Genomic DNA, 14320 nt, shown 5'->3' on the forward strand with positions numbered 1-14320 from the left:
CTTTTCGATTTTGTGTATACAAATCAAAGAAGCATATAGTCAATGAGAAGTGGATTCCAGGGTCAGCAAAAGAGGCAGGTAACCAAACTTTTGCCACCAAAATATAGAGAAAAGTTTATATGGAATCCCTTTTTCAATTATTAAACCAATCACTACTCGTGGAAAAAAAGAAGAGAAAACAAAAAAGTTCTCACTACTCACATCCTCGTTACCAAATGTCACATGAATATAACAATCTAAACAGCTCAGTTTCTCTTCTTTTTTCAGTGGATAATAACATCGCTAGATTATAGACAGAAGCAAAAATGTATCTATCGTTGTTTTCTGATATTGAGCATGTTTGTTATGTTGCTGTTGCATCTCCTTCCGGCGGTCAAAATTTTAATGTCATTATGGCCAGTGAAAATTACCGTTGCCACTACTTTTACGGAGATTTCCAGTATATCATGTCTCGCGATGAAAAATAAGTGATAGTTTTAACTGCCACTGCAATTTGTTTTAACAGAAGCGGTAACTTGTTTAAACAGAAGGAACGACTCATTGCAAAGATTTAAACTCCGGCAACCTTTATTTTTTTAGTCGCAGAATGTGGTTGCTGCAGCAACTTAACGAACAGACTCATTATATAGTTAGTGTAAGATACTAAGATCTATGATCAATCAGTACTGTTTATAGCGGGTACGATCAAGTGTATATCTTGTGTATTATCAACGTATAGTTGACAACAACAACAAAATTATAGTTGAGGTAAGAACGTAATATACGTGACAAAATAAATATTCAGTAACTTTTTTTTAGTTAATGATGAATTATTTTCTAAACGAATTAGTCTATTTAATTTCCAGTTTGGACTGAGCATAGTTTTACACCATGCATGTGTTAAAAGAAAAAACTCGTAAAATGACTATTGGGTGGCGCAAAATCAATTTTAATTTCTTGGGCAAAACTTTATAATCAGTATTCTTAAATACTTTGTTGAAAATGATTTGTTGACTTTTACTGCAAGTGGAAGTAAAGCAAGGAAAGTAAATATCCATATTTGGTTCGCTGGGCATGTGTTAAGTGATGATCATGATTGTGATATTCCTAATATTTTTATATATGTACTAATTATATATAATAATGCCATCCATGAAAAAGAGTGTAAAGGAATAATACTCTCCTTCAACAATTAATTAATATGCAGATGAAAATATATATTCAAAAAGAAAAAGAAAAAAAAGTATTTCCAATAGTAAAAGTAGGGAGACAAGAGTTATCATTTCATGGTCTCTTTCACCAACATCAATAATCTAAGAGCATGTCAAGCACAACTTTGTATATCTTCTTTTCTTTTTATGTTAAGAGCTTTTCACTTTCGTCTGCTTCGGTTTCTTGTGTGAATTCTTCACGTACAAAGATATCTAATGTGAAGCTTCGTGATTCCCTGTACTTACGATTTTGCAGTCTAGCTCCAACTATACGATGTATAAATCACACTCTTATAAATAAATAAAAACTCAATTCATTAATATATATGAGCCAAAAGTTGTTTAGTCTAGGAATCAAACTCAACTGAGTTGTGCGACCAAAAAAGGTCGTAAACTTCAAAAGAAAAAACTCTTGAGCAGGCGGAACCAATTTTTATTAATTAAACCTACTCAAATGTGATTTTCATTATATGTGTTTCTTTTAAATCGTAAATGTTTTTTTGTGCAAATTGTAAATGTTAAGATAATAAAAACTAGTCTGTAACTTACGGTAACGGTAACTTATCATGGTGTTCAACTGTTAATATGGGCTAATCTTAGTATATTGACAATTAGTTTTGAGTTATAAATAAATAAACACACATTGGCAGTTATTGATGTGAAACTTAATATGTGACTTCATAGATCATAAGTCTCTCTAGTATATGATTATGAATGTGATGACCCACAATATCCCACAATATTTAATGTCTATTAATGCCTTGTGAATATGATCGTGTTGGCAATTTTCACAACAAATATATTTCAGGATAAGAGCTAATTATACGAAGCCACAAACATGGGAGCTATCCATAAATGCACGGGACATGCTGCTTCCATTCTTCAGTATCATTATGAATGGAACAAGTTTGTGTGCGTATTAGTTTTATCCTATTTATTAAGATCCTTAAATTCCATATTAAGGGAAACTAGATTGCTTATTTTGTCGGCCAATAATTCAATTCCTCATGATAGTCCTAATGAATCGATGCATCAATTGGTATAGAGAAAGTAAGAAACAAGCAATTCAAATTTACCGTTGTGGCAGTTCAAAAAAAGATTCAATCTGAATCACCATATATACCTTTATGGCAATCTCACATATGATGATCGTTCACGGCATCATAATAGTATAATACCTATTAATATTCCTAAAATAGCATATTTAACCTCTACCATGCAAAACCACAATAGATGATTGTTTAAGCTGAATCTGTCAAGTCTGTCAACCGAAAATGAGAATCTAGAATCTCGTACATTTAAAATTAATGTTCGCACATAATATAATTTTTAATTCAAAATGAATTGAAAATAAATATACACATGTCATTATATCATTTACAAATTTAAGTTTTCTTTTTAACTTTTTATATCCAAGGCATGTATAGTTATGTCTATTGATGCTTGTACAGTTGTATGTGTTAAAAGTCTGCGACTCTGTGATATTACATTGATAGTTCTAGTATGGAAATTTCGACTTCTTGTTTTGTTATGTAACAAGCCAGTTGTTTTCCAGTCACACAGAACTAGTCGACCACGATACATCACAAGTTCTTTCAAGTTTTCTTTTTCTTTTTCTTGGTGTGATATATGTGTTCATAGAGTTACGTTGACTAATTAACCCATTTCACAGTGGGTAGCCAAGTTAAGTCGTCTCATGTTTGAAAACATGAAAACGGAAATTGAAAAACTTAAACTAAATATAAAGTGTTTCAGTTTTCTAGAAGTAGGGTAATTAATGTTGAAATTTTTTAATTTACAAAATAAAATATTATGAAATTAAATTATTTTTGTCTGTGTGATACATTATCATTTAAAGATATTTTAAATTTTATTTATTCTATTGCAAATACTTACTTTACTTTTAACGACTAACAAATTATTAATGCAATATATTTTCTGGCAAGTAATTTGACGGATAATTCCTATTCTAATTTTTTCAGTCATTTTTTAAATAGTAAACTATAGAATGAAAATAAAAGATACTTGTAAAAACAAACTGTTTTGTTGATGGGTGCAAGTGACATTTGAACTATGTAAATTAAAGATTATTTCCTCTTTTATCTTTCTACACTGAAGGGAGTCATTTTATATGTGAAAATTGAAATAAAGAAACAGAGTACATGAAAAGGAGACTACCAGTAGGCATCTCAAAACAATACAGCTCTAAATCAGGAGCTCAAAAAGAAAATGGCAAAATTAAGCAGCTATAAAAAGTATATAAGTCATAACCATCCTCACAACAGAGGATATTCGAATTAAACTTGAAAAGAGGCTTAGATCAAACCATTTTAGTTGCTCAATGCTCAAGAAGAGATGAGATATTTGAGTCTTTTGAGTGGTGTCGAAGGGTATTTTAAAAACTAAAACCATTTAAGGGAATCAAGGGATCATAAAGCCATTATCCAAGAAAAGTGGGCTTCACAAATTAGTCTGAGCCGGACCTAACTTTTCTGTTTTTAGGCTATATATATATCCTTGAACAATTATCATGATACAAACCACTATCTCAAACTTGTTATATTTTGTTTACTGTGGAGTATTGGGCTTACGGATAGTTATTTTAAAACAAAATTTGTATTCGGATCTGGTAGCAGTGTAACACTCTTCATAATTGCTTGACTGGAACAACATATACTAGAGCATTAACATTATACACCATAAGCATTAAGGTGCATAAGTTGTATGCTCTGATTAATATAACATATTTAGTTGATTGATATAGCAGTGGAGTATTAGATATTATATTTATATTTAACATATGATATTAATTAAAAAATATAATTTAAATGTGTTTCATTAAAAAAATTAATTATCACTCATTGCTATATAATTTTTAAAAAATATATTTTACATTTAATAAATTTTATAAATATTTATATATATAAATGTGTAATTTAATAATTTTTAATTATATATATTTATAATGTTACACATTAATTACAAATAAATTTTTTATAAAAGTTTATATCTATATTTATATTTTTAATTTCAATAATTTTGAAAAAATATATAATATAACACATTAAACTAAAATAAAACAATAATACATATTATAAACGTTATATCCACATTAATATTTTAATGTATTAAATAAATTATTATATTATTTTAATTAATAAGATGAAGTAGTTTCTCATATATATTATTTTATAACAAATAAATTTATCTTTTATAAAATCATAATTTTCTATTTTTACAAAATAAATTAATTATTTAAAATTATTTTAATATATATTAATATTTTAGAGTTAAATGCTTGGGAAATGCTTCAAATGAGAGTATATGAGAATAAAGCATATGAGAGCATCTATAGCTTCTAAATGCTTCCTTATATGCTTTCCTAATAAATGTTGATCGGATGATAAAATTAAAAAAGCTTCTTTATATGCTCTTCCAATCAAGACGTTATAGCAGTTAATTAAGCTGTATCAACGTTTGGTCTAGATCAATAATTAAACATGATCGTTAGACCACACATATCAATCTAAAAATTATAGGTGAATGTGATATGGTGAGAAACACAGTCCAGCTATTTAAATGGGTCGCAAAGACCTTTAGGCCCATTTTGAGTCTTACATGAAATCATAAAATTTTGAGTCTTGAATGAGTAGAAACAAGAATAAAATACAAATTGTGGTTAAAAAATGATAATAAAATATAATTCTCTCTATCCGTCTGTAACTGAAAACTCTAAAAAAAAAAAAAAATTCATAATGCGTTATGTGTTTTTAACCTTTTTTTTGTCCAACTGTTATTTACCATTATAAACCAGTATTCATTGTTGAACTAAATTAATTTTCCCTGCTTTTGTTAAGAAAGTTTAAATGGTTATTCATGTTTTGTTTTACAAATTTATTTGTTAAATTCACATCGGTAGAGAGAGAAAAAAGTAAAGAAAAGATGATGTTGGAGTGACTGATATATATCAAGAAGTTTATTGTTAATAAGCTTCTTCCTTCTGATTTAAGTCTAAGCGACTGCAATTACCTTACCAAACATATTGCTTCGATTGTAATGTTTCCATAATAAATGTTACATTATTGCACGCATATGTGAAACAAAATTTAATGTGAAGAATAACATTTTCCGAAATATGAATGTCTCGTGAATACATTGACAATAAAAGACTAATATGTATAGACTAGTTATTATATAGTCAACGCAAATCGCATCCAAAGTGAAATATACGATCAAAAGGAATAATTTCATAACATGCATAATAGAGTATATGATATAAATATTTTCGAATTTTAACATAAAAATTAAAAATATAGGTTTGGTTTGATTATTAGTGTCGCGATCGTTATGAATTTGTTTTTGCATGTAAATTACACTTATTTTTCAGTGACATGTAATCTAAGTTAGGGATGCAGAGAAACAGTATTCGATAAATCTTAGTTTTATCTTCCTTTTATTTTTATCCGTTGAAAAAAACATATTTAGAAATATTAGTATAATAAATATCAGTTAGTTTATATAAATTGCGTTTCTATGGTATAACACCAAATATTTTAAAAATTGTACAAAATATAAGTCAACCATACTCAATAATTATAATTCATATATCATATATGTGTGAACATAAAAAAAATTGTGAGCGTTAGTTGGCCAAAAACACTGTAAGCGTTAAAATGGGTCCATGCCTATAATTTTTCTTTAATGTTGTGCATGTAAATCCATTTCTGTCTACATGTATATAAATATACACGTAGCCTTTTTATGACCAGATGGGTAAATGTGTGAATTGAGTTGGTTACAGTATTAAATGTTTCATTTACTATAGTCTATTTAGGTGATTAAAAAGTGCAACCAATCAGTAGCTGCATTTTTAAATAAACTAATAAATACACAATATTTTAACAGAAGCCTGAACTAATTAACCATTTTGTGTGATTGGTACAACCACTTTGATATCCAACATAAAGCTCATTTCCTATCCATATTGCTGTAACGGTGGATTTTGTTTCCGCCGTTACACAATTACAACGTTCAAAGTTTTGTAGTCGTGGGGATATATGAGATTGTTTGTTCACTCATCACTATAAACTTTTGTACTAGCATAGGTATTCGACTCTTTTCACGTGATTTTCGAGTCCGGATTTTAGTTTGGGATTGTTATTTTCCCTAGGATGTCATTTGTATAATCTTGGGGCTATTATTACTTTCCTATAAACAAAATCTGATATATGCATGAGAGCATTAAAAAACAAAAAGAACTGGGTGTTTTCAGTACTTCTATGCTTCCTTTAGTTGCGTCCTCGTTGTCTTACCAAGTAGGCAATACTTAAACATGAAGATAGAAAATGTCCAACTTCTATAGTCTTAGGCGTCGTCCGTGCTCATAACTACTTTTCTAAGTCTTAAGTGTTAACCACTTGTCTACTTGAATTGGTGTGATGATAATTGACCGCTGATAGAAGTATAACTAGGACAAAGTAAAAATATGGTTTAATGAAATTAAACCGCTTAAATAATTGTATACTCCTTCCCTTCCACTATTTAAAATGTTGTAGACATATATACACACATTAATAAGTCAAATACTATTAGTATCATTTAAAGTCAAATTTTATTCTTGAAAACGACAACATTATAATTAAACTAAGGAGGTACTATTACACTTGGAGAACACAATTAATGTGTACAAAGATTTAGCCAACCATTCAACCAAAATATGTATGCAAAAGTTCATGCATGTATGTATCAATGTATGTATAGGCATTATGACACATTCTCATAACAAACCAAACACTTCCCAATTTACATAGGCAAAAACTAATGAATAGTGGATTTTAATTAATTACAAATATATCTTTTGTGTGTAAATTGAACGTGCTGCACTCCTTCTCCCCCACACCGAGTGGGCAGTGCCCTTGTAAGCTTTTTTAGTTTTTAGATACCTTTTGCGTTTCTTTTCAAGCCCCACACTAATTATTTATAATATATAAATGTATAGTGGATTTGGTTCCATTACATGTTAGTATGCTACCATGTCATTCTGAATTTCAAATTCGAGTTTTAAGATATTAGGTGGAAAAAAATTATGGATCTCATTGGTAATGTAGTTTCAGCTATTGTACAGAATAGCTGTAAGCTGAAACTGTAAGCTTTTACGAAATAGTGCAAAATTGTAAGAAAAAATTGTATATGAAAGTTGTATCAAAAAACTGAGAATAAAATTTTTAATAAAGTTTTTAGTAAAGTTTTTGTGATTGGTAAAAAATCAAAACCGTACCATTTGTAATACTTTGTTTGTGTTACCAATCATTGCCTATATTTTATGACTTGTTTGGGATGAAGCACGATGTATGTTTTGGCTGCTCAATTACTAATCGAAATAAAAAGGATCAAACCCAATATCATACATATGTAATTGTTTTATGTAGGGACAATTAAGAAAAAAGGATTAAAAAAAAGTTAAGAAAACATAGGTTAATTCTTTTAAAAATTAATTAACCAATTTCAGATTGAATGGTTAAGGAAATCTTGGGTTCGTTTAGCTTTATGGGTCTTTTTGAGTTTATGATATAACATTGGTACAAATTATGGCTTATTGCGTACGTATGGTGGTCAATATACTCATCATTAATTTGTCAAGTTTTATTTTTCATTATGACAAGGTTAACTTTGGTACAATCAGAAGTGAGTTATGAAAAAAAGGTGAACGATAAATAAAAGTGCTAGCTAAGCTAACTTGTCATTATTAACCACAAAATGATAAGCGAAATCCAAAAACAAAAATTAGCTTATCAAGAAGACACACACAATTACATATATATATAAAAAAGCACATGTCCTTCACGAGATCTAAAACACTCCAACTTACCAAAAACACACACAAAAGTAATTATTACGGAGCCAACGAGGACATTATTGTCATTCCAGATCATCCAACTGGTACGGTTACTAAGAAAACTTGACCAGCGATGAACCCGAGACCATTGCGCCGAGCTCTATTCTGCTCCATTGCCATCATCACCATGTGACCCTTCTCTCTCTCTCTTTCTCTCTGTACTCTGAAAAATTCAGTTTTTTTCTTTCTTTAATGATTTGTTATGACTCTGTTGGATTCAAACCAAACCCACACGAGAGAATGATGAGAAAGTAAGTAGATCAACGATTTTGTTCCAAATGTTTTGATTAAACTAAAAAAAGATCCATTCAAATCAACGACTCTTTCTCTACATTTTCTCCCAAATCTCTCTCTAAAGCAATGTCGCTTGACATAACGAGACCGAACAACAACAATAACAAGACGAAGAAGAAGACAGGTTTCATCGTGAAAATGCAGCTTAATAACAACAACAACAGAGGAGGAGGAAATAAAAGAAACATCTTTGTCTTCTTCTTCTTCTTCAGAAATTATTACACATGGATCCTCTGGTTTCTTCTCTCTTTCTATCTCTTCACATCTTACTTCTCCGGAGAAGACCAATCCTCATCTCCCTCAACAATACGTCTCTTGTCTAACCATAAAACGTCGTCGTCTCTCCCTTCTCGTGCTCTCATCGAATCTTCCGCCATTACCACCACCTCCATTGGTATATAAAAATCGAACCTTTATTTCTTCTCTGTTTTAAAATCCACTCAAAGATTGATTTTTTTTTTGTTCCTTTTCTGATTAAAGATATGTTCAGCGGGATGAAGATATATGTATACGATTTACCGGCGAGTTATAACGACGACTGGGTTAAGTCATCAGAACGTTGCTCAACTCATCTTTTCGCTGCGGAGGTAGCGATTCACCGTGCGCTTCTCTCATCCGTCGTCCGTACGTTAGACCCGGAAGAAGCTGATTACTTCTTCGTCCCTGTCTACGTTTCTTGCAACTTCTCCACATCCAACGGGTTCCCTTCTTTAAGCCACGCTCGCTCTCTCATCAGCTCAGCCGTTGATCTCATCTCCGTTCGTTACCCGTTTTGGAACCGGACTCAAGGCTCTGATCATGTCTTCGTTGCTTCTCATGACTTTGGCGCTTGCTTCCACGCTATGGTAAGTTCCCAAGGTTTGAAGTTATGCTTTCACTAGAAGTGTAGAGATTGGTTTTGATAATTTTGTTGTTGTGAAGGAGGACATGGCGATTGAGGAAGGGATACCAGAGTTTATGAAGAAGTCAATAATATTACAAACGTTTGGAGTTAATTACAAGCATCCATGTCAAGAAGTGGAGCATGTTGTGATCCCGCCTTATATTCCGCCGGAGAGTGTTGAGAGAGCTTTAGAAAGAGCTCCGGCGAACGGCCGGCGAGACATTTGGGCGTTTTTCCGGGGGAAGATGGAAGTCAACCCTAAGAATATTAGCGGACGGTTTTACAGCAAGTGCGTTTGCGTTTTTTTCTCTCGTTGACTTTGACTTTTTGTGTTTTTGTTAATTTACTGATAAATGTCATTTACAGGGGAGTGAGAACGGCGATTCTAAAGAAATACGGAGGGAGAAGACGGTTTCATCTAAACCGGCACCGGTTTGTTGGATACCGATCAGAAATCGTGAGGTCGGTGTTTTGTCTGTGTCCTCTAGGGTGGGCACCATGGAGTCCAAGGCTAGTGGAATCCGCGGTGTTAGGTTGCGTTCCCGTTGTGATAGCTGACGGGATCAAGCTACCGTTCTCGGATACGGTACAGTGGCCGGAGATATCACTCACGGTGGCGGAGAAAGACGTGAAGAATCTACGGAAGATTTTGGAACACGTGGCGGTGACTAATTTGTCTGCCATACAGCGAAACCTACACGAGCCGGAGATCAAACGGGCCCTACTGTACAACGTCCCGATGAAGGAAGGAGACGCCACGTGGCGTGTCCTCGAGGCGTTGCGGAGAAAGCTCGATGATCGGTCGTACAGAAGGTCAAGGGTATTGAGCCAATGAGAATTTGACATGTAAGATTCTTTGTCTGAATGGAATTGGATGCTAGGCTGGATTGTTTTTCGGACTGTTTCGGAATCGGTAAACCGGGAATGTCTCGTGTGAGTGTCCACAACGTGAGGTGGGGTTTATAACTCGGACACGTGAGATGTTTGCTGACCTGGCTGGCCGAGCACTGAGTGGATTAGAACGTGGAAGTGTAAAGTATTGCTGACGTGTAATTCTTTTGATGAGTAGGCATATATTAATTCTTTTCTGAAAATATAAATCGAGATCCAAATTCATTAGTTTTATATCAAATCTCGACTATCACATTACAGTTCATTGTTTACAATTGGTTTAGTTCCTTAAGATCGAAACTCAACATATAATAAAAACACTCGGATCGGATCTAGACTTTAGTTGACCATAGTTAAGAAAAATTGCTAATAGAAATGATAAGAATTAATATAGTGGTATATAATTGAAAACAAAAAAGTGATGAATAAAAGATAAAATAAAAAGGATGGTGTTTATGTATAGGGAAAGATGAAAGACAGAGCAATGTGAGCAAGAGACAGCTAGTGTGTCAGAAGAAGATGCATATATCAATAAATGTAGTAATATTATTGTATATAGTATTTTTTTGTTTATATTTACACATATTATTGCAGGCCCACCTTACTTTTCTTATCTTATGTCTTGTAAACATCACAAAAAACAGTACACATATCAAATATTATTGTATCACAAAATCACAACTATCTATAGGTGTTTTTTTCTTTCTTCATCTATCTTATACTTATATTGATCTACATCCTCTAATGTATAATATATAGTTACAACTTACAACTAGCAAAGAGATACAAAAACATTGCATGAGTTATTGTCTTCTCAACAACATATACATATATAGGATGCACTTGACGCCGCATGAGAATTATTTTCTTGAACAGTTTTAATAATAGTGATGTAACCCGCAATTAGGAAAAACTATCAAAGATGTATCGTACAAGTTGTTTTGTTCTAACATCACAACAAAGACAATGACCAATTAATCATGATGATATCGTTTAGGACGAAAGTGACATAGTACCTCATCTATAATGTAATAATGGTATGGTCATTACCTTATTGGTCAAGTACTATCCCCCTGTATCTAAGAGATTGATTAGAAATTTAGAGGTAGAGGGAGGGGGTCAGGAGGATCCTGGACCTCTCTCTAAGTTAACAAACAAAATTCATATAAAAAGAGGCCCTATTGTTTCTTTTCTTTATCATATAGGCTCTATAGTATGTTGGGCCGACTCCGACCATACTCTACACATTTATCCTAGGTTCTTTTTATGCACATATATATACTGATATACAAGATAATCTTATTTGTATAAAATTTGTTTTATTTTAGTTCGGTCTGATTGTTTATGTTCGGTTCGGTCTTAAAAACGCCTAATTAGTTGAATAGTTTTGGTCTGCCAGACGAATATATTCATTCATCTCCTAAAGTTTGAAGAACAAGAGAATAGGTTAAAAAACAAAACAAAGAAGACGCAACAATGGAGAGAGTGATGAACATCATAAAGCCAAAGCCTGATCCCAAACAACTCTTACGTGACTGGCAACGCAAATTACGACAGGAGTGTCGTAACATCGAACGCCAAATCCGAGGTTTTATTCAGATCCCCCTTTCTTTTCGAGTAAATTAGGGTTTTTTTTTTTTTTTTTTGAAATTGGATGAATCTTGTTGAATTAGATACTGCTTTAGATTTGATTAGATGAATCGGATTGTGATCGGATGATTTATATGAGTTGGATTTTGATAATCTGGGTTGGGGTTTGAATCTATTTTTCAGATATACAGAAAGAAGAGAGGAATGTACAGAAAGCTATTAAAGAAGCTGCAAAGCGTAATGATATGGTCTCAGCTAAGGTATATAACCGAATTTGGGATAAAAGTCTCTGCCTTTGTAAAGCTTGTTTTGTTTGTGGAATCTTTGGCTCTCTTTCTTCTGATTTGTGAGTATGTGTGGTTGTTTTTGTAGGCACTTGCTAAGGAAATTGTTGGTTCTAGAAGAACAGTGAACCGGCTATATGAAAATAAGGCGCAGATGAATTCAATATCAATGCACCTTGGAGAGAGTGTTGGTATGTTAAAAGATAAAGATGAAGCTTTTATATTCATTACTAGGTTTTTGTGATGTGAGATTCTTAAGCTTTCTTCATTCTGTTATTGGAAATTTGCAGCGATTGCTCGAACAGTTGGGCATTTGTCCAAGAGTGCAGAGGTTATGAAGCTTGTTAATAATCTCATGAAGGCTCCACAAATGGCTGCAACGATGCAGGAGTTCAGCAAAGAGATGACTAAGGTACGGCTTTTAAGTATCATTCTACTTTCTCTGTTGGAAGATTTTGGAGCTGAGTTCACTCCTTTACATTTAGTAATCCTGAGTGTATATATATCCTTTTGCTACTTTGGTATGTGTAGGCAGGAGTTATTGAAGAGTTTGTGAATGAGGCGATTGACAATGCTCTAGATTCAGAGGATATGGAAGAAGAGATCGATGAAGAGGTTGACAAAGTATTGACAGCAATTGCTGGAGAAACAGCTGCAGAGCTCCCAGAAGCTGTTAGGAAGGAAAGGATAAAGGTACCTGCACAGAAGGCGAGCACTTCTCGCGAGGTAACCCCCATCCACCATTAATTGTTGATTGCAAAAAAATGAAAAAAAAGTTTGGTACTTTCCAACTTCTGTAAGATTAGGTTCTGAAAGAAGAGTTCTGTTTTTGCTTTTCTTTTTTCGCTGCAGGAAGAGGCAATTGCAGAGGGTGTTGATGATGAGGAAGAATTGGAGGAGATTCGAGCTCGGCTCGCTAAAGTTAGATCCTAACTGATTCCAATGACTCTTTTTAAATGCAATTCTTGATTGATCCGATCAACGTTTGAAAGTGATGAGAACATAAGGCAATCCCAGTGTATTGTATAATATATTATAATTGAAATACCATGCATCACAAATACATGTAATCATCATATTACCTTTTGTTTACGAATTTTCTTTTCATGGTAATTTCTTTCATCCTAAAGTCTTCCCTGATCAAGAAACCCAATAGCTGAGTGTACTGTGTTCTTTTTTTTTTCCGGTTTAGTTTCCATTTCTAAAAGTGTTGCTAGTAAACCTATTGTAAAATTGACGTGGCCAGTTATGGGATAGTTTGGTGAGTTGCCATGACAGAATATTAGGCCGATGAGTCGATGAAGGTGGAAGGGACAATTTACATCTCTATGTTGAAAGAAAACTTTGTCATACAAGTAACACAACAAATTACACGTGTGGCATGATGGTTGACTTATTGTTTTAATTTTTTTTTTTTTTTTTTCAATCAAACATTAAATTAAAAGAGTATTCCAATGTTGGTTGTCCAAACCGGTTTTTTTTTTGTGAGTCAAATAGTAAAACCATTCTTTTTGTCTTTGTTTCGACTAAAATTTATTCCAAGATTGACAAAACTTATAAATTTGATTTATATATATATAAAAAAAAAATAGATGACTTACCAAGTTGTGAGCGGCTGTAAGGATTTATCTAAATTAAAAAAGTTCGAGGTGGGGGGGGGGATGTTTGATGAAAGTTTATAACTTATTTAAATACGATAATCGTTAAGGGGTTGGTGTAATAAAAAGTTACAAATTATAAGAAGAAATAGAATCCAGAACCAGAAATATGACTTATATAAAACGAAGATATACGATTTACTAGTAAAACCAAAAACTCGGAGGGATCCTATCCCAGCTTCTCTTGTTGTTGTTCCAACGATAAAATCCGCCGTCCTTGGCAACGACCAAACATGAGTCTTTATCTTTGTCCGAATCGTACAAATTGTACCACATCTCGGAGGGCCAAAAATGTGGTTTGCCGTAAAACGTTCCGATACATTTCGTATGGGGTAAAACCTTAGATGCCTCCCATTTTCATTATCGCCGTCAGTATTTGGGATGTCTATCAACGTTTATTTACCCAAAGGTACGGATTTGGACAGCTCCGAGGTTGGTCGGCACGTGACAAAAACGGGAACTTCACCACGAGTTTGCATCTGGTTAGATACGACAAGAGTGGCTGCACGTGCGGATTCAGACCTTGCAAAGAGCATTAGGGCCATGATCGATACGGTTGTGAGAGTGTCCATGATTTTGATTCTTTGTGGAAAGTATACTATTTAGTCGAAATGTATTTCCCTTTTCGTATATGT

General features: G+C 32.9%; 2 protein-coding genes and 1 pseudogene across 3 annotated transcripts; 2 read left to right on the forward strand and 1 right to left on the reverse strand.

The window, feature by feature from the left end:
* Positions 1-7928: 7928 nt before the first annotated feature.
* On the forward strand, positions 7929-10394 carry LOC104706596 (putative glucuronoxylan glucuronosyltransferase F8H). Of its 2 annotated transcripts, XM_087462962.1 has the most exons (5): positions 8035-8336; positions 8444-8773; positions 8860-9224; positions 9301-9551; positions 9629-10394. In XM_087462962.1, exons 2-5 carry the CDS (start codon positions 8446-8448, stop codon positions 10095-10097), a joined length of 1413 nt encoding a protein of 470 aa, XP_087319088.1. In that variant the 5' UTR covers positions 8035-8336; positions 8444-8445; the 3' UTR covers positions 10098-10394. The 2 variants fall into 2 exon arrangements, with proteins under 2 accessions (XP_010421093.2, XP_087319088.1); XM_010422791.3 differs by having other exon boundaries at positions 7929-8773.
* A 1054-nt stretch (positions 10395-11448) lies between these two features.
* Positions 11449-13156, forward strand: LOC104706598 (vacuolar protein sorting-associated protein 24 homolog 1). Its single transcript, XM_010422793.3, is given in 7 exon segments — positions 11449-11741; positions 11927-12003; positions 12116-12218; positions 12318-12439; positions 12559-12753; positions 12880-12930; positions 12932-13156. Coding segments are annotated over 7 exon segments (693 nt in total). The 5' UTR covers positions 11449-11629; the 3' UTR covers positions 12965-13156.
* A 670-nt stretch (positions 13157-13826) lies between these two features.
* LOC104709299 (uncharacterized) lies at positions 13827-14257 on the reverse strand (annotated as a pseudogene).
* Between the last annotated feature and the right edge of the window lie 63 nt (positions 14258-14320).

Source organism: Camelina sativa, chromosome 8 (genome assembly GCF_030686135.1).
Source record: "Camelina sativa cultivar CO46 ecotype springtype chromosome 8, ASM3068613v1".
In the NCBI taxonomy this organism is placed as follows: domain Eukaryota; kingdom Viridiplantae; phylum Streptophyta; class Magnoliopsida; order Brassicales; family Brassicaceae; genus Camelina; species Camelina sativa.